At 36.0% G+C, this 19,848-nt stretch overlaps 2 protein-coding genes across 33 annotated transcripts in view; one reads left to right on the top strand and one right to left on the bottom strand.

Annotated features, from left to right (window-relative positions):
• Positions 1-19,848, top strand: part of LOC103441764 (meiotic recombination protein SPO11-2-like) — a 28,256-nt gene that overhangs the window by 448 nt on the left and 7,960 nt on the right. The gene's annotated exons all lie outside the window — the stretch shown is intronic.
• Positions 490-19,811, bottom strand: LOC103421339 (uncharacterized). Of its 31 annotated transcripts, XM_070826534.1 has the most exons (27): positions 19,697-19,811; positions 19,205-19,268; positions 19,043-19,111; positions 17,918-17,985; positions 17,408-17,616; positions 16,959-17,193; positions 15,639-15,725; positions 15,332-15,426; positions 14,455-14,522; positions 14,281-14,323; positions 14,092-14,197; positions 13,847-13,934; positions 13,687-13,731; positions 13,124-13,168; positions 12,636-12,773; positions 11,663-11,727; positions 10,883-10,951; positions 9,644-9,760; positions 8,139-8,347; positions 7,916-8,016; positions 6,964-7,045; positions 6,412-6,549; positions 3,935-3,996; positions 3,069-3,129; positions 1,429-1,481; positions 1,119-1,210; positions 490-1,007 (listed from the first exon to the last, which is right to left on the bottom strand). In XM_070826534.1, exons 20-26 carry the CDS (start codon positions 7,946-7,948, stop codon positions 1,163-1,165), a joined length of 477 nt encoding a protein of 158 aa, XP_070682635.1. In that variant the 5' UTR covers positions 7,949-8,016; positions 8,139-8,347; positions 9,644-9,760; positions 10,883-10,951; positions 11,663-11,727; positions 12,636-12,773; positions 13,124-13,168; positions 13,687-13,731; positions 13,847-13,934; positions 14,092-14,197; positions 14,281-14,323; positions 14,455-14,522; positions 15,332-15,426; positions 15,639-15,725; positions 16,959-17,193; positions 17,408-17,616; positions 17,918-17,985; positions 19,043-19,111; positions 19,205-19,268; positions 19,697-19,811; the 3' UTR covers positions 490-1,007; positions 1,119-1,162. The 31 variants fall into 31 exon arrangements, 29 of the variants coding, with proteins under 29 accessions (XP_070682635.1, XP_070682653.1, XP_070682658.1 ...); XM_070826552.1 differs by lacking the exons at positions 13,687-13,731; positions 13,847-13,934 and having other exon boundaries at positions 7,894-8,016; XM_070826557.1 differs by lacking the exons at positions 13,687-13,731; positions 13,847-13,934 and having other exon boundaries at positions 6,412-6,495; positions 7,894-8,016.

Genomic DNA, 19,848 nt, shown 5'->3' with positions numbered 1-19,848 from the left:
AGAGAGTTTTGCTTTTGATGGTTAGCGTTTAGGTATTACTCGTAATATGCCCGCGCGATGCAGCAAGATTTGAATGCACCAGCCTTATCTATATGAATAAGACACATTTAACCTGAAAAACATTCAACATAATCATGATCGAACAAAAAGAATAGATCTAGGAAATTATAAAAAGCATTGTAACCGTAGATCCAGGAAATTATAAAAATCCATCCAGTCAAGTGACAATATAATAGTTGTGGGGAGGTGGGTATGCAATCAAGAATCTAAGATACACTTGACTTGCAATTCCATTATAATTTCACACAAAAAAATAGATCAATTTGTTCTCCAAAAAAAAAAATGGATCAATTTTTTTATTGAAACATCAAACAAAACAATCTCATCTATTACAGATTGGAACAACTAAATAAAGAATATATTGACATGATTTTCTACCTAACTATAAACAGCTTTATAACAACGAAATCTACATTATTTGAACTCAACTAAAAAAAAAACTGATTGCATGTTATAAATTCCATAGGTAATTTGATTTTGCATATTAGAAAGAGTCGAATAATATTGAAAATTACTAAACCCCATCACAACAAACCCATACCTATACCTCCCTTACCTTTCAACCCTTGCATAAAATCCTCCCATCACTCTCACCCTTGTCCCATCTCTTTGTCTGTGCAAATCGCAGAATACATACTCTAAACCAAATCCCTGAAATCCCTCGCCTAAATCCTCCCACATCTCTCTTGGACACCCCTTATCTCTGCCTCTGCAAACCCTAAACCAAATCTCCTAATCCCATCTTGGACCCCCCCTCATCTCTCTGCCAAATTTAGCAGTTTACAGAGAAATATAAATATTGTTTTCAAGGAATTAATATGATTGCAAATGTAATAGCTCCATACATAGTGAGGTAGGATAAATGATGGAAGACGCATTGAAATTTGAGGTCCATAGGTTGAGAAGAGTCCATAACATTGATCCATATATGGATATCTTGCACAGATCTACAATTCAAGCTCCAAACAAATTATCAAATTATCAGCAATTGTGACATTCATTATTCTTTATTGATTCACAAATAAACAAATGAAAGTAATCAGAAAAGAAACGCTTACCACATGCTAGCTGAATTCGAACTCAAAATGCCCACGATATTTTCTCAGCGATGATCACAGGGAGATTGCTGCCTGGGACTTTTGTCTATCCCCTGAAAACAATGGAATAATATACCAATAAAAAAACGTCACAAAAGATTTGCAGTAACTGTCCCAACCATTATAATTATATGGTTCTATTGGCATATTCAGACTTCAAAATAAAATCTGGCAGTTGTTTGCGCTTGTAAACAATTTCTCTTTACAAAACTATATAAATTGTAATGACCCAAGAAATCAAATTTTGATTAGGCATTAGAAACAATGTTACCTTTTGAAGAGAAGGATGCTCAGCCAAATGGAAGCCCAAATTTAAAACAGCAACTGAATGAGACTCTAACGTTATAAAATCCGTACGTAGCGCATAGTGTGTCTAATTTAAAAAGTGTCTCACACATATGTAATTGCACGTAGTGCACCAGATTCAAAAAAAAAAAAAAAAAAAACTTGATACCAAAGGTCTGCAAAGGATTGCTTTGTCATAGAAAGTAAAAGAATAAATTGAATCAACTGAACATGCTTCTTGCCAACCAACAAAGTAAAACACGCTGCAACAACCATTTCTTTTATCCCATTTGTCCAACAACACTCGCATTTCAAACAAAAAGGAACATTTTAATAACTAATAACTTCAGGCACTTTCCAATTCTCAGCTAGCAATGATAAAGACCATGGATAATTTATTGTGTCCATTTTCCTGCCATCTTAAGTGACTAGAAACTGAAAATTTCGTATCAAATGTGTTAATGCTGCAATATATAGGATGATGGAGAAAATTCCACCGAAGATTGGTTGAGGAACTTGACAGTGTCACTACTCGCCTTTGGAAAGATGTCTTTTCTGGAAACCCTTTCAAAGTGTTTAGGATCCGAAAACTTGTAATCGATTAGAGTGTGCCTAAAATCAAACAATGATCTTCACAAAAACTAACTCAAAAACCCTAAATCCCTAAACCAGAAATTCACATAATAATTAAAAAAAAACCCTAATTCAGAAATTACCTAATCTTTTGCAGGATGATGGATGTAACTAAAAACTCTACCCAAAATATAAACAAAATCTCCCTCTCCCTCTCCCCCAAAGCCAATCCAATCCCTCATGAGAACCCATAGCATGATGCAATTATAAATTTTACCCAAAATTAAAATAAAAAATAAAAAAAATAAAAAAAATAAAAACAAAACAAAATCTCTCTCTCAAAATATACCCAAAAGCTAGAAACTAAAACTAATCACCCAAAATCCCTAATCCTTAACCAAAAACATAATCAGTACTATGCATAATTATTTTCTCTGAGTACTATGCATAATTGTTTTCTTTGAGTACTATGCATAATTATGTATAAAAATAATTATTTAAGATAAATGTAAATGCTTAAGAAATAATTATGCATAGAAACAACTGTGGCCCCATTATTATTTTGAAACGCATGCGGTTACGATAATGCCAAGCCAGGATATAATTATGCAGCACCATCACAAATTGAAATTTGAGTAACTCGCTCAAATGATTGCAAATCTATTACATGTGTATGCTCTTCTAACAATATACAAATAGAAGTTTCTTATGTGCGATTGTGTGAATGCACGATTTGCTTTCACCCTAAATCCAATACTCCCAAGGCCAGCCCTGATAGACAACATGTTTAAAAATTCAATCAATCAAAAATTCGAAATAAACCCAGTTCTCATAAATAGCTCGACTCTAAGTTGGAAGTTCGGCAATAATGTGCAAACTATAAACACTGAACTATCATGTAGCACAATACATTTACCAATCACGAATCAATCAAAAGACAGGAAAGTGACTGCGATGAAACATATTACAGCGACGATAAAACCACCATACCATCATGACTATTGATCATGTTGTTCGTAACATATCAAGGTAAGAAAAAGAAAGGGAACTAACCTGCATTGAACCTCCCAGTGAGATTCTGAAGCGCAGCTTGAGCATGTTCTTCATCCCTGAGCTGTGCGTACACATTCCCAACATACACACACAAACACAATAAACTAGTCCAAATAATTAGGCAACTAAGTACGTAACCTAGCAGAGTAATGAAACCCACACAGGTTCAGGTTAAGTTAAACAATCTTACTAATCCACACCGAGCCCTAATCCTTATCAACCAAAACTAATTCGAGATGATTCCATTCCATTGTCCCACAACGTCAAGTTTTTAGCTTACCATGATGAAATTTACAAAACGATACTGACCTTGATTTCAGTCAAAATTATAAAATAGCTCACTCTCTAGAGTATAAAATTACAGAAACTACTTCAAAAATAAAGAAAATCTCTTGCTTAATGATAAGGAAAGAGCCAATACTAAAATTCCCAAGCCTCGCCACATTACTCTTCCTGTCATTTTGTTAGAACTTTTTTGTAAGAAAAATTACATAGTACTTATCTAACAATTATTTTCTATTTCTACATAAACACAAACAAATTAATCACCCAATTACATTTCATTTCTTTGCAACTGCTACAACAATAAATAAAGTCTTCATTCAATTTGGGATTTCAAAATAAATAACTCTATTTACGGAAAAATCGAACTCTTTCTCGCCACAAAAAATTCAGCAACTACTCCCAGTTGAATAAAAACAACCCAAAAATCCTTATACTTGACCGTATTTCACCAAAAATTTCTCCACATATATAAATTCCTCCCCCCCCCCCAAAAAAAAAGAACCCAGAAACCATTCCATTAAGACAACCAAAAAACTGTAAATTCACAGAAATTGAATGAGAGTTAAGTGGTAAAGAACTACCTTCCAAGAACAGAAGCGAGAGTGTTGAAACCACAATTTCCCTCTCCCTCTATCTGCCTCACCTATCAAACCAAACCAATAATCAATTTTGGAGTTATCAAATTTAATCAGCACAGAAAAATCCAGACGTACAACCACGTCACAGCAACCCCAAAATCCTCTTCAGATAATTCTAAAATATTTCAATTAATTTAGAATTTTTACCTAAATACTTTAAGAAATTATAATAAATAAAATAAAAAAGCTAGAGAGAGAGTTACCGAGCGTGGAAGAGCAAGCAGTGGCAGATTCAAGGACAATGAACGTGTTTGGGATAAAATCTGAACTTTGGGCCAGAGAGAAAGTCGGCCCAAACCTAAGGCCCAGAGGAAAACTTAGGAGGCAGGAAAGAGGCTTTCGGCTGGGCACAAGTTACAAAGGCCACCTGCTTACCTGCTCAAAGACCACAGGGGGTAGGTTATTCAGTCACTGCACAGCCCAATAAAGTACTTTATTGGTGGCATTCATGTAAAAAAGCTAGTGAGTCATCACCAAACCGCATTCGGGCAACCGCTATTGCTACAGGAACCCAAGCTGGAGTCGTCTATAAAAGGGAGAAGAGAAGACAGAATTAAGGACACTCAATCAAACAAACAAAAGCCAAAACTCTGCTCAAGCCAGATTTGCCTTCAACGAAGCTGTAGTCAGCACAAGCCTTCATCCCATTCGGGATAAACCTTCCCAAACCCCTGTAATAGCTCTGCTACCTTGTTCATGGTGGTATCGATTCATTTTGTGTCCTCTTCTCCCCCGTCAACCCCTCTAAAAGCTTTCAGACCTCTGACAGAGCCACAAGGATAGATTTTGTAAGAAGTTCAGCCTTGGCCGATAAGGTTCAAACTTACCCGACTATCTTTGCTCTGTCTTTGTCTTTTCTTTCTTTTAAAAGAACAATAACATGTTATATATTCCCAGTTATATACAAGTTATTTCTAGCAAAGTCATAATGAAAGTAAGTCTTCGGCACTTGAATCCGATCTGAATCGCGTCAGAGTTCAAATCAGATCTAAGTCTTAAGCCCGCGGGCATGTAATTTAAAGATCAGTTTAAAAGTCCTTGGCCTCAAGGCATAAAAAAGAACTCTATGTGGACTCAACCCATCCACGACAATCCTTGATAAGCAAGAAGTCCGAAGTTACTTGGGGCGCAAGTAATCAACCTATTTCTCCGTTTTGTTGCTATTATATCTTGATTCATAGAAAGGGCTTAAGCAGGGAGTGAATTCTGATAGAAAGCCTCAAGGCCTACACCTAAGGCCCCACGAAGGCATCTATTTAGCTTCATTTCATGTTGTGGTCTAGTTGGTCCGAGTATAAGGATTAACTCTGATGGGAAGCCTCAAGGCCTATACCTAAGGCCCTACAAAGGCACTCATTTGGGTTCGTCCTACCTCTTGGATTCAGATAATCAAAAGTATAATAGTGATAAGACTCTGGCAACCATAAAAGACCAAATATGATACATCCAAGCGCTGGTTTAGTTTGACAGGAAGCCTCAAGGCCTATATCTAAGGCCTCACAAAGGCACCTGTTATATCTAACTTGGTTTCTCGGGCGTATACATATTCAATCAAAGCTTAACACCCATTCAACATCTGCCATACTGAAGATGGCAGTGGCACGCCTGAGCACGACAAAGTTAATCTTGATTGTGAGCCTTAAGGCCTACATCTAAGGCCCTACAAAGGCACCCTTTCAAATTAACTCTGTCTTTCTCTTTCAGAACTGCCCGACGAGCCTTGCCCGAAGTGTGTCTTGCCCGACCAAGATCTGCCCGACAAAGGCTTGCCCGAGCAAGCCCGAGAAGAAAGCAGAAGTACGACAGATACCCTCAACCGACGCCATTCTCCCAGGGGAGCTGTGTGCTCGTCCGCCAGGAGATTCCTGCGACGAACAGAACGCAATTCTAACGAAAAGGAAGGGCAAAACTAACGCGAGCACCAGCAACAACGGCAAGACCGTCCGGACGGAAATTCTCCGAGTCGCCGCCGTCGAAGGAGATCCCTTCCCGGCGCCGGCACTGGATATCGTCAGCCTTTTTATCCCCGTCGTGGATATATAAAACTTCATCTTCCCCCAAAACAGCAACTCCGCCTCCGCAGCAGCTTCATATCAATGTGACGGCGATGCCAACCTGACCAAAGAAATGGATTTCCTCACTTTCCAGTGCTATTATATTTACCGTGCTTGAGACTATTCAAAGATGAAAAAAGTGGAAATTTCATGCAATATGAAAACAAATTTCTGATAGTTAATACTGCTTACCATAGAAGCTAACAATCTCATTTCGTACGAAAAACATCAAAATCACTAAAAGACACCAGAATATAACTTTCATCAATGACATACTTTATGAGAATTTTGGATCCAAAAGTGGCTCCAATAAATAAATTTAAGCTCGTATATGCAATATATTAACATGTGAAAAAACATGCGTACCTAATGAAATAATGAGGAGAATGGCATTTGACAGTTTGTTGTCTTTGATACAACTCTTTTCATCCATGCCTTCATGTTTGCATCCTTTAAGACATTGACATGAATAATTTCCAGGTGAATTTATGCATGTTTCAATATCTGGAAAGTAAGGAACCATGGACGAAAATCAGTTAAAATCCCAATTTTTGAATTGGGAAAGAACCATTTGTACATTCACACGGTAATGAGAGAAATAACCTTGAAAATGAAAAATGCATCTTCCTTCTTTCCCTCAACCCCACCCTCTCTCTGCAGCCAACACACTCGTTCCCTCAACCCTACCCTCAAATTGTGCACCCAATCAACTTTCTTTCTGTCCCCCTAATCATGCACCTGCCCTTACCCTCTCTCTGCAACCAACCCCCTCCCCTATCTCCCCCAAATCACGCCCCCACAACATCTCAGCAGTGAAGAATCAAATCCAAAAGTAAATTGCAGTTACCTATTATGGTAGGATTAAAATAAGAATCTCCAAATAGAAAGACAAAGCATATAATACAACAGATAGCTCACCAAAAAGCTGCAGCCCTTTCATAGTGGTGATACATTTCTGCTCATTACACATGGCTTTTTCAATTGTAATTTCTTGCATCTCCTGCAGAAAAAAAGACAACAGAACATATTTCAATAACCACTCATACCTATTCCATCTCTGGAACTAAAACTTTCAGTCATTTATCTATTTATAAATATTGATTATGATCACATTTTGATCATCGACATAAAATACAAATCATTGTATATTTGCACAATCAAATATTTATGGAACTCACAACCGAGAGCCAGAGCTTCAATTCCTGTGAAACCACCATTCTCTCAAACCCTTGGCGACAAATTCTTACATCATCTATACCGTAAACTTGATCATTCAATCAAAGATTTATAAGACTTTTGAATTTTAACCTCAATTACAACATGCAGACCCAAAATTGATCCAAATCAAAGTTGAAGAATCCTAATAAGAACAAAGGCGCTAAACTATAGAACTTGGGTATTTCTTAAAACCCCTAACCCATGATATTTTAAATCCTTAAATTTTCTGAGCACCGAAACACTATCAAACTAACATGATTAAAGAAATTGTTAATTACAAATGGGGAAAACTACAGCCCATGGGTAGTTCCTAAAATCCCATCATGTTTTCAATTCCAAAATTTCTCGTCATTTAGAAAACCACTAAGCTTGTCTACCCTGTACTATGCACCTAATAATAGCGAAAGGAAAGAAAAAAATAAGATAAAAAAAATACATAGCTATACGGCCATAACTGCATCCTATCTAAAACGCAATAAAATGTCAGAGATAAAGTTTGGAACTCAGCATTCTATAACATTACAGATGACAACCAATTTAAATTTGTGAAAAGCGAAACCACCCTATTGTTTTGAATGTTGTTATTTTGGGAAACCTTGCAAATCACATTTTTAGGCGAGGGCAAACTACCAGAAACGAAAAGGATTTATGCCTTTATCAAAGATCTACAGCCTTCCTCCGCCATTGCTTGTCTTCTCCGGTCTGGGTTTTACTTTCCTTGCAGTCTCTTCCTTCCCTGGTAGTTTTTTTGCCCTGTTGAGAGAAAAAAAAAAAGGATTAAATTCTAAACGCAAGGCTCCTTGATTCTTATGCTTCAGAAATTTGTTGTCGCATAACCAAAAATTAGAGAAAATAAGCTTTGGTTCAGAACTTACTCTCTGCAGACATGGGTTCCTCCTCAATTTTCGTCATCCTCCTCTTTCTGCGATCTCTCTCTCTATCTCTCTCCTTGTCTCTATGCAATCCTTCTCTCCCTCCCTCTTTTTCTGTGTTCTTCCCTCTGTGCAAGCCCATACTCACCAACTCCCTCAATCAACTCTCTCTCTCTCCCTTCTCTCTCCGTGAATCCCTGTGCATCAATAATCTGAAAACCCAGTTCAATTTCTCATTGCTCGGATGGAGAAAATTGAGGAATCAAAGAACAAATTAGGGTTAGGACTAAAGTTGAGAGCGATGGAGAGTTGGGAGAAAGGGAGAGTCTGAAAGAGAGTGAAAGAGAAAGGTTAGAGAGAGGTTAAGTGTGACAGAGATGAGAGGAAAACACGTGATGGGATTACCAATCCCTGAAATCACTCTCCCTACCCTTTCTCTCACTGTCACTCTCACTATCTCTCACTGTCGCCCTCCCACTCACCCATGCCAGGATCAGCATGGCTTTGCCTGTGCCGAAGACAGAACGAAGTGACGAGGAAGGAACCTAACCCCAATCTGAAATCCTAATAATAAAAAGACGATTCTACCCATCTAACTCTTCATCCTCACCGTGGGATCTGAAGATGAGATGGGCAGTCTCGTCATTTTACACAATAAAAAATTTCTCGTGCCCTGGAAAAATTACCCTCTGAAGTTTTAAGAATTACATTCCCAACCCACCTCCATTTGGCTGGTATTGTTGTAAATAGGATGAAATCGAGTGGCTCTGTGCTAAACCATATGGACAAAATCACCCTCTGAACTTTTGAGAATCACCCTTCCAACCCAGCCAGATTCGGCTGATATTGTTGTAAATAAAGCAAAATAAAAAAACAATGAACAGTGCCTGCCCCCTTCTACTTTAGAATAGAAGAGAAAATATGCCCGCGCATTGCTGCAGGGACTTGAATGTATTAGTCGCAACAGGCATAAAATAGTTTCCACACAAAGCAACTAAAATGACGTAGCACCTAAGAATCAATGAACAATTAGGACATCTTACTCATGTGAGAGTCTCAATCCCTATTTCAAATCCCTATTGGACAAAAGTCCTATTTCTTCTTCAAATTGAATGGACATCATTGATCAAGCAATTAAACATTCTTACTGGCAAATAATTAACCAAGAGTTGAGCAGATATATAAGGATTGGAAAAAGAGGCCGCAATTAAACTATATAATTTAACAAAAGTAAAGGTCAACACAACTCTTCAAATTAAACTATATATCTAATTTACCAGAAAACTTTGTAAAATTGATAGTTTACCTGATATAAGCACTTAATTTTTCTATTTAAAACAGTTTACCCATTCTTGATAAGTAAAATATAGCTTAAGCTTAATTTATTAACATCCTAATGCAGTTCAAAAGTATTTCCTGTTGTGGTGAGAAGGAGAAGCTATAGCCAACCCGCCTTAAATTTTAACCTTTTCCAGATGCATATGTATAGTTTACCTGCACCCTCATACCATGTGTCTTGAGCTGTTATCTATCCTCCACTTGCAGCATTTTCGCTCTTCTGCACATGAACCTCGACAGCAAACAATTTCTTCTGTTACCGGTTAATGGAGATGTCTTCTGCACCACTGGATTACAAAGGGAGAAAAATACAGTATTAGAAAAACACATTATACTCAAAATCATCAGTAAAGATATTTTCAAACAAATCACAATCCGTTACACAAAGTGGATCCAACTCCAAGGCAAGACTAAGCAAACACACAAACTGTATAAAAACCCAAAAAAGTAGAAGTGTAACAATATTGTTATGCATGTAGATTTATTCTCACAGATAACGAATAATAGAATTTGATGATCTTGTTACTCAAGCTCCAAGGAAAAATGAAATGAAATTCAATGGTTAAAATTAATCCTTATGTAAATGTATTCCCCACATCTATATCATTCAAGTACAACAAAATTCAATGGTTTCAACAAAAAAAAATCCTGATTGACTTGAGTTCAGGACATTTAAGTACAACATAATTGAAATCTGTGCAAGAGATTCCATGAAAACATAACATACAAACAAAACTTAATTGAAAGTAGAAAGAAAAACTTGGACATGAGAACCGATAAACACATTGTACCATAAAATGACTCTACATGAAAGAGGGAGCGAGGGAAGAAAAAGTGCGTAGAGAGAGAGAACGCAGAGTCATAAATCTTGAAACATCCCAACGTTACAAAAGCAGTAGTACAAAATGCCTCACATAAAGATAGAAGAGCCCAACAATAAGTAAGAAAGACATTAGTTGCTCCATCTATAGCACATTTTGCAACAACAGTTGGGCTCTTGAAACTAAAAGATCATAAATACATTTATGTAAGGGTAATCGGAACAAAAAAAAGGAATTGAAAGTCGATTACGGACTACTCCGGTGTTTACCCAATATTGGGGAATCAAAAATTTGGGAGACCATGCAAATTTTGGAATCCAACTCCAAAATTTGGAGGAATTGGATTCCTTACAATTTGGTGGAGGTTGAATTCCGAGTTATTGGAATGCATTTTGCCTTCCCATTTATACCCTCGAAGAATATAAACAATCATTGGAGACCGAGCAGCACACACTCATAAATAAAAGATTAGCAACCTTTACTTTAAGATAAACATAATGCATACAGAAGAATAAAACTGCAACAATAAACTTTGCTCACAAACGTTTGCACTGAAGATGAGAATTAAAAGAATCAAACCAGACTTACCCTTTCAAAAATAAATCCTGGACCTACAGATTCAAAAAAACCCTGTGAGCCGTTGACATATACCTATACCTGTCAAGGTGCACAACACCATTAAATGCTAGAGATGACATCTACATGTTCATTCACACAACAGATACAGTGAAGGAGACAGAAAACAAACCAAGCTTCAAGTCTTGTTGTCTAATCTAAATTAGAGAACGCTCACCCAGAAGACAAAGTAATACACTTTTCTTAGGAAATTGTTTTGCAGTAGAGGCTATATAAGTGATCATTTCAGCAACGTGTTGCTGAACCTATGTTTATTAAGACATAACAAAGTAAAGCAAACAACAAAGGCATTGTTAAATCTTCCTAACTACAAATTCATAAAATAACACCACCCCGTAAAAAGTAACACCACAGAAAAAAAAAAAAAAGACTCCGTAAAGACAACACTCTTGTTAAGATACCCCAACTAAATCAGTTAGCAGCAAGAGACCAACATGGCAATGGGAGTCTACAAAAAGGAAACAGAACAGAAGATATAAAATAGTAGACAAATGGTCATAGTTATATTAATTGAAATTGTTCAGAAAAAAAACAATGTTGAGTACATACTTCCTTAGAGTAAAAAATTTGATTAATTCATTATTATGGTTTTTTGTAACCCAAGTAGAAAAGGATACAACTTAATAATGATGGAAGCCACATACCTATATCATTTCTTATTCGGGATCAAATAGAGCATATTTCTTATTCGGGAACCAGAAATTTAAGATTGCAAGCTTGAGACTTCCATACCTTAAACCGAAGCTGGCGTGCTGTCTAGTAGTCCAAACCTTGATCCTTGAACTTCCTTCTTTGATCTAACAATCGAAAAATAGATAAATTAGGCAGCATATCATATCAATATAACACCCCTATACATACACACAGATACCAAAACAGCCTACATTCAGATTTGCATCATTTCCTTGTTTCTAACTCTCTGGGGAATTTTCACAAACACCTAATAGGTAAGATTTGCTTCAATATAAAAGAAATCTGATTTAGTCAGTGATCTCAATTGCATGTATATCTGAATGACCATGCTTGTTAGTCAATCATGTTATAGGATGTATTTAACACTTACTAAGTGGTTCCAAAACAACATCGTACATACATATTATGTTGCCAAACTATGAATCAAGACCAAACTTTCCTACTTTGATAATGTAATCTCCTAGTCTAGTTATGATTTGGTTCCTGTATTTTGATCTGAAAACAATTTTGGTCCCCTAGAAGTTACCAATGGCACCCGAATTGTAACTGGAAAACAACTCAGACACAGCTATGAAAAATTAAAACTCGAGGCACCAAAGTATGAGAACAAAGAAACCAAAATGGTTAAATTTACCCTTTTATATCATATATACCATTAAAATTTTGTTTAGAGATAAAAATGGTAGTCCTGGTAGAGAGTCCAACCTAACCAAAGAAAGTGGATTTCCTCACTTTCTAGTGCTATTATATTTACTGTGCTTGAGACTATTCAAAGATGAAAAAAGTGGAAATTTCATGCAATATGAAAACAAATCCCTGATGGTTAATACTGCTTACCGTAGAAGCTAACAATCTTATTTCGTACGAAAAACATGAAGATCACTAAAAGACAATAGAATATAACTTTCATCAATGACATACTTTATGAGAATTTTGGATCCAAAAGTGGCTCTAATAAAATAAATTTAGACTCGTATATGCAATATATTAACATGTGAAAAAACATGCATACCTAATGAAATAATGAGGAGAATGGCCTTTGACCATTTGTTGTCTTTGATTCAACTCTTTTCTTCCATGCCTTCATGTTTGTATCCTTTGGGACATTGACATGAAAAATTTCCAGGTGAATTTATGCATGTTGCAATATCTGGAAAGTATGGAACCATGGACGACCATTAGTTAAAATCCCAATATTTAAATTGGTTGATTAACATATAAGTTTTATATATCAATGTTTACAACTATGTTGTTTGAGAAGGTAAATTAGCAACATATACAGTGATCAAAAGATTAACAGCAATAAATTGCTCATTATTCGAAATATACATGAAAGTTGTCATTCACATGATCCAAATGGTAGTTAATGCGAGGACAAAACAGAAGGAAACAAATATTATAGCAGCATAAGTTGAATAATTGCAGCAAGCAAACAAATAGAAGACTCAAAAACTGGAAATGAAAGCAGGTAACATTGAGTTTTAATAACCGAAAAGGGACCTTGTTTAAACAGCTCCACATCAGCATTTACACTTGGAGGATGAGCTGCAAAAACAGAAAAGAAAACACAAATTAAACTAAAAACATATAGAATTTAACACTAATCCAAGGATTAAATATCAAATATAAAGTCATTAGGATTGGGACCTTTGCATTGAGGAATATCTACTACATTATGAATTCCCACCAAATCCCTATCTCTATCCCTCCCGCTCTCTCTCCTGACGGCATGCTCTCACCGAGTCCCTCTGCAGCTCATAGAAAGAAAGGAAATGAAAGTCTCCCTAACCCACCCAATCCGTTCGAAACCCTACAGACTAAAACTACCATCGCACCCCTACCTTTCCATGATTATCAACACGCGGCATCAACAATTAATGAAATAAGTTCAACCATATATTCAAACAACAATGATATAAACAATAAAGAAATAAAATTACAGAAAAATCTAAGGTTTAGATGAGAGAAGAATTAAAAGCATCTATTCAATTCAGGTGCTTGAAATTCATATGTTTACAATTCATCTATTGAATGGAGCGTGTAGAAATTGACTAAATTCATACGTATGTTTAGGATTCATCCTTCTTCCTCATAAAAATTGCTCCGAACTGCAATTTTCAATACAATTTGAGCCAAAATTTAATTCAGTATCTGTCATCATCAAAATCTTCTTCCGAGTCTAAACTCATGATTAGGGGAGTTCAATAAGCAACATATAATTACCTAAAGGTTTCATCCACCAACAACAATCCCTTCCTCAACAGCCGAATGAAAAAAATAAATTTTTTTTTTTAAATTTTGATGGTGCTTTCTGTGCCAAAGATAAGATGAAAGAAAACTTAACATGTGTACCTGTTCAGGTAGAGTGAACAAAGATTTTATACAAAACAGAAAACTTAGCAATTTGTAAATTTATTTTGTCATGCCATAAAGCTTTTAAGAATCTAGTAACATATTTTTTGACATACTGGTTCTTTGCGCGAATAAACTGAAGGTGTAACCTGCATTCTTCTGTGGAATGCTTCTCTAACTGCAATAGTAGACAAACTGATGATGATGGGGACTACTAAGTTCCTGAAAAAAGCATGAAATTTTGAAGCTTTACAAAGTGTAACAATAAAACTGCACCCCGCGGAGAAACCACGTAATTCACTAACCTTGATAAAGTCAGAAGTATCCACATCCTACCTGTCTGAATTCCTGAAAAAAGCATGAAATTTTGAAGCATTACAAAGTGTGCTTTTTAAAACTTGGACACAAGGCCTTCTTCTTCTTCCGGAAATGATCAAAACTAATCAAATTGTGGAATTCCAATCGTTAAAATGACATACCAGACTGAAGAAATATTGTCGTATGCCTCTCACTTCTTCAATGGAGCTATAGCTCCTTATACCAAGAACTGTATCAATTCAATCAAAAGTGAGACCAAGTTTATGCAAAGTAAATACATACACAATAACATTATATCTGACAATATAAGACATTGAATTCCCCACTCTTTGATACTTAATTACTCGTCCTATTACCAAATAGCTATTGGAAATGGTTTGAGTTATAAAACCTGACTCTAAACAGGCCTAACTCTTATCAAATAGCTCTAGAAAATTCGATATGTAAAAACTGAAACAAAAAAATAGATCCCAAATCTCAACCCACAACGAACAATGAACCAAAGTTACATGAACAAAAACAATACCAACATTTCAAGCTGTACAAAACTAAACCCATTCAGGAAAGCACAAAGTCATACATCCAATCCTGTCCCATTCAAAATTCCAATACTCGATTCTAAAGAATAAAGAGAGCAATAGCATTCAAAATCAATAGTTCGCAAGTCTCCAACCAGCATAGCAAAATGCAAAGAGAGCAAAAGTCTCCAACTCTCCAACCAACATAACAAAATGTCAAAAATCAAAATGCCTTATGGCATTAGTACAACACAAAGTTCAAAATATTAGCAATAAATTTAAAAATGCCTTTAATAATATCATTATTGAGGGCATAAGTTGGAAGAGAAGACAAAAAACAAAAAGGGGTTGATGCAGGCAGTGTAAAAAGCATAATAGAGGAAAGATACCCAAAACCAATCACAAATCATAATGAAAATTCATGTTATAGCAACCTTAAATTCAAAAAATTTCTCTCGTTTTCCATATTTTCTCATCAAACAAACCACATACTCATATAAAATCAGAAAAGTAAAATTACCAACAGTAGCGTGGCGGCTCGTATTGCCCACAGCGGCGTCGAGATTGCTTTCTGCAGCAAGGATTACAAAGGAAATCCATAAAATTCATCGACAACTGGAAGAAAACAAAACCACCGAAAGTCAGAGATTTGCAAAACCGAAAAGAAATGAGAGAGACAGATAGAGAGAGAGATTGGAATACCGTAAGTGTATAAACATATTGGAAAAACAATTGCACGGCAATTACTACAACTTGAATCAAAATTCCACTGTTTATTACACATTGCTTTGGAATTGTGTAAGTAGAGAAAGAATTGGAGTTCTTACAGTGTTGGCAAACTGAATATCAGATTCAAGCGCCTTGAGAGATTCATTGAAGGACTTTGTTCAACGTTTATCAAATGGCACTAAATTCTGTAATGTACATGGAAAAATCCAGAAATATTAGATATGAACAAAAATAAGTGAATCAGACGACTGTAATTTTGAAATATTATCTATTTGCTAATACGGCCTTTTTCCATCAAAATAACATAACCCCAAAGAAAAAATGGAAATTAGGAACGACCCATAATTTGAAAATTTACAAAAATTAACAGAAACAGATGAAATATGAGAGAGAATTGGAGTTCTTACAAAGTGTTGATGAAATTTCAGAGAAAGAATTCGACTTTCCTGATCGTTTTTACTCTTTTCTCATCCCTCCCATAAAAAATCCTAAACACTCATCACTCCACCCACCTCAAATCCTCTCTCTGAAAATAGAAAAAATATATGACCCTTTCTCTCTCTAATCTGAAGAAAAATCTGATCAAAATTTATAAAATTGGTTTTTGGTTTTGTAAAAGTGTCGACAGTTAGAAGGGAATTTGTAGAGCGAAGAAGGGTAACATTTTCAGTAGATGGGAAGCAAAGCCATATATGTAGCTCGGTTTGTTTAGAACCAACGATCATCCACACAAAACTTTGACTTGCACAAAAACTGATTCAAAAAACCAAAATAGATACCCAAAATTATAACCAAACAATCAAAACCCACAATAAAAAAAATTCGTACAACAACAATGCTTTCACAGAAAAATCTCTAAGAAAACCCCACAAACCCCCTAAAAAAACTCAATCTGATTACCTCCCCCTCTCCCTCTCATCAGTCCCCTCCAAATCCATGGCAAGAGAGTGAAAGAGAAAGGATTAGAGAGAGGTTGAGTGTGACAGAGATGAGGGGCAAACACGGGATGAGATTACCAATCCCTGAAATCACTCTCCCTACCCCCAAATCCCTGAAATCACTCATCTGAATGTGCAACAGAGCATGGTCCCATCGACCCCATTCCGGTTCAGAAACAAAGGAGATGAAAGTTCTCCTCTAACCAATGCTCGTTCAATCACCAACACCAACAATTGATATGAGGAGAAAAAATCAACCCTAACCCCCTTTTTGGCAGCCTCACTCCTCCCTCTCCCTTCCCATCCCTGCCATCCCACACCTCTCTCCCTGAAATCCGTCCACAAATCCTCCCATATATATCTCTCTCAGCCTAATCCGTGAGTTTTGGCTGAAGCACAGCCACACCAAATTTAGATCAAACCCTAATTTCCAGAATAATGATAAAAATCGACAAAAAATATATAAAATTGGCACGTTACCATTGATTCGAGTTCTGGTAAGGAGTGTGGCGGTGAGGTAAGGAAAGGTGTGTGACGGCGAGGCGCCGAATCGACTTTGTCATTGAAGAGCTCTGGAGCAAAATGGGTTTGTCGTCGAAGAGATCTCTGGAACAAAATCGGGTTTGCTTCCATCCCCCACCCTTTCTACGATAGTCGACACGTGCACTCTGAAGGGTGGCAATTTTGTAAATAAATCGAAATTTTCAATCTGAAACTGAAGAGGCGGTGGCAATCTTGTAAATAAACTGAAATGTCGTTCAAACAATGTTCATTTGTACAGTGCAATTGAAAAGCCTTCTTTAGACTAAAGTAATAACTAGATACAGTGCCCGCACGATGCTGCGGGTTTTTAAACAACATACAACATGTAGAAAGTTATATTTACAGCTCTGCCTAACTCAAGGAATAGATAAAAGTTTGTTCCTTACCGAAATGTACGAATTTGAATGAAATGTATCAAAGAAGTATAGAGTGGAGCAAACTTTGTAATTTCTGTATGGTGGGCAGCTGCAATACCAATAGTGATATAATTTGACTGAATCTGGTTGTAATCCAACTTGTTTGTTCTTTGTAAATTTGTTGGAAAATGTAGTAGTTGGCTTGAAAAAAACAATCAAGAGCGTTGAACGAATCAAACCTGAATGATATCAAATCAAATCTTAATTATGCACCAATGGTGAACTTATATTTCATAGGCACCATGGAGCATAAAAGTTTAACCAAACAATGAAAATTTAGCTAGAAGCATCATTGTTTAAACATTTGAAACGTATAAAAGTTTAGTGAAACAATCAAAATCCAGTTAGAAACCTCAATGGTTGAACTCACAAACTATGTAAGTTTATGTTGTATTAATTCATGCACATCATTTCACTAAAACAACTGAAAATGCTAAGAAAGGTTGGACATACATAGGATTTTGATGCTAAAAGCAGTACCTGAAGTGGGCAAAAAAGCCGGACAGTGCGGTGGGCAAAGAAGTCGGACAATGCGGTGGACTTGAGAGCTTCTCGATGAGATATAAGACACATCATTGTGGGCAAGAAATTGGGAATTTAGTGTTATGGTTCCAGTGTATGGAAACAATATAAATTAGAAAGAGAAGGGGGAGAGCTTGAACACATATTGGAGGAGTTTTGACGCTATCTTTTATAGGTGGTGGGCACTAAAACATTCAATTTGACATAGTCAAGCTCATTTACAGTTGTTTATTCACTGAGCAAAAGATACACTGTGAATGTAAATGTTATTTTTAAACTCGAATAAAAAGCGTGAAATTAACATATTTTTGAAATTTTATTTCATTAAGTTGTGTTGCCCAAATGAAGGAATAAATATAGGATGACACGAAACTGGTGCATGTTCTCTACGAAGCTTTGCTAGTTCTATGTTTTCCTCAATTCAATTAAGAGTTTAGACCCACTAATTTATCAGTAAATAAATAAACACAGTAAAAAACCTTAAATTACCCAATTAGAATAATGACAACAATTGGACAAAACAAAAGAAACAGTAGAGATTCAGCAGTTTAGTGTCTACAACCTCAAAATTTTACTGAGTTTATGCAACTAAAGGGGCAATCAAATTTAGGTTGTTGTAAATAAAGTATCCAATTTCATGAAAAAAGTACCTAATAGCACATTAGATAGTAAACTTGGAATTTACCACTGGATTTTGCAAGACAGCGTTTAAGATAGATGTGTAAACATGGATACAAATGCTTATCGAAATGGGTAAGGCACGTGTGGTTGCTTTGTGCATTCATATGTTTATCACAAAAGATAACACAGGGCAATAAGGTACTTTGTCAAATTGGAAATTGTGAATATAAATTTTATTGTATCACAACAACAGCAATTTTAAGCAAAAAGATTAAATCCACCAGTGTTAAATCCTGAAATTCTACAAAGAAAAATACTATGAACACACCCACAACCGAAACACATAGAAAAAACATGACAGAAAATCTTTCCAAATAAGCAAAAAAAACAAAATTAAAAAAAAAAAAAAAAACCCAGGTGCAAGCAAAACAAAGGAAACTAAATTAAAACACATTCAAATACCTTCAACACAGAGAACTTGGGAAATCGAAATTGAAACTCCCAAACTTTCAAAGGCACCATTTCCTGAAACTGAAAACCAATTTGCATCAGACATTTAGAGAAACTATCAAACCAAACACAGAAAATCGAAACCATATAGACTGATAAACATGCAATACTTACCTGGAAACGCCGGATTAGATCAGTCCAAACCAATTTCCAATCGAATAAAAAATGGGGAAAATCTCTGAAATCGAAAACCAAACGACATCAGACATGCAAAAAAACTATGCGAGGAAACACACGAAACGGAAACCACACGCGATAACAAACACACAAAACTTACCTCAAAATGGTCGATCAGATCAGCCCACAAATAATTCGAATCGAATTAAAAACAGGTAGAAATTAAGAACTATGACAAAGAAGAACAAAGCAAGAAACCGATGAATCGGCAGAGCGACAGAGAACAAAATCTCAGACGAAGAAAAATAGAGGGCGAAAAACCAATGAAGTCAAGGTATCCCATAAAAGAAAGCGAAAAAGCAATTCAATGGTTGATAACAACCCATTTAAATTGAACCCAAAAAGCTTCTACCATTTAAAAATCAAGAGAACACAATCTATACGGTCAGAAAAAAAAACAACCCCAGATGCGACATCAGAAGAACTCACCGCAAAACTATCCACTCTGAGACTAAGCGAGGCGAAGAGTGACGAGAGGAAGAGAGAACAAACGGCTGGAAAAGAAGGGAACCAAATGCAACGGGGTAAAAATTCGACTAAAAGCAGTGAAAAAGGAAGTGAAAAATGAAGAGAAAGCAACG

This window comes from Malus domestica, chromosome 08 (genome assembly GCF_042453785.1).
Source record: "Malus domestica chromosome 08, GDT2T_hap1".
Classification (NCBI taxonomy): domain Eukaryota; kingdom Viridiplantae; phylum Streptophyta; class Magnoliopsida; order Rosales; family Rosaceae; genus Malus; species Malus domestica.
Note: the sequence above shows the minus strand (reverse complement) of the source record. Positions and strands in the feature narration are given on the sequence as shown.

Bases quoted from the DNA above. Each gene is read 5' to 3' on its own strand.
- LOC103421339 (XM_070826529.1), bottom strand. From the start codon at position 7,262: ATGGTGGTTTCACAGGAATTGAAGCTCTGGCTCTCGGTT. The intron at 6,550-6,963 runs GTGAGCTATCTG...CTTACTTTCCAG, and splicing joins GAAAGGGCTGCAGCTTTTTG to ATATTGAAACATGCATAAAT. The intron at 3,997-6,411 runs GTACGCATGTTT...TTGGTTTGATAG, and splicing joins TCTCCTCATTATTTCATTAG to GTGAGGCAGATAGAGGGAGA.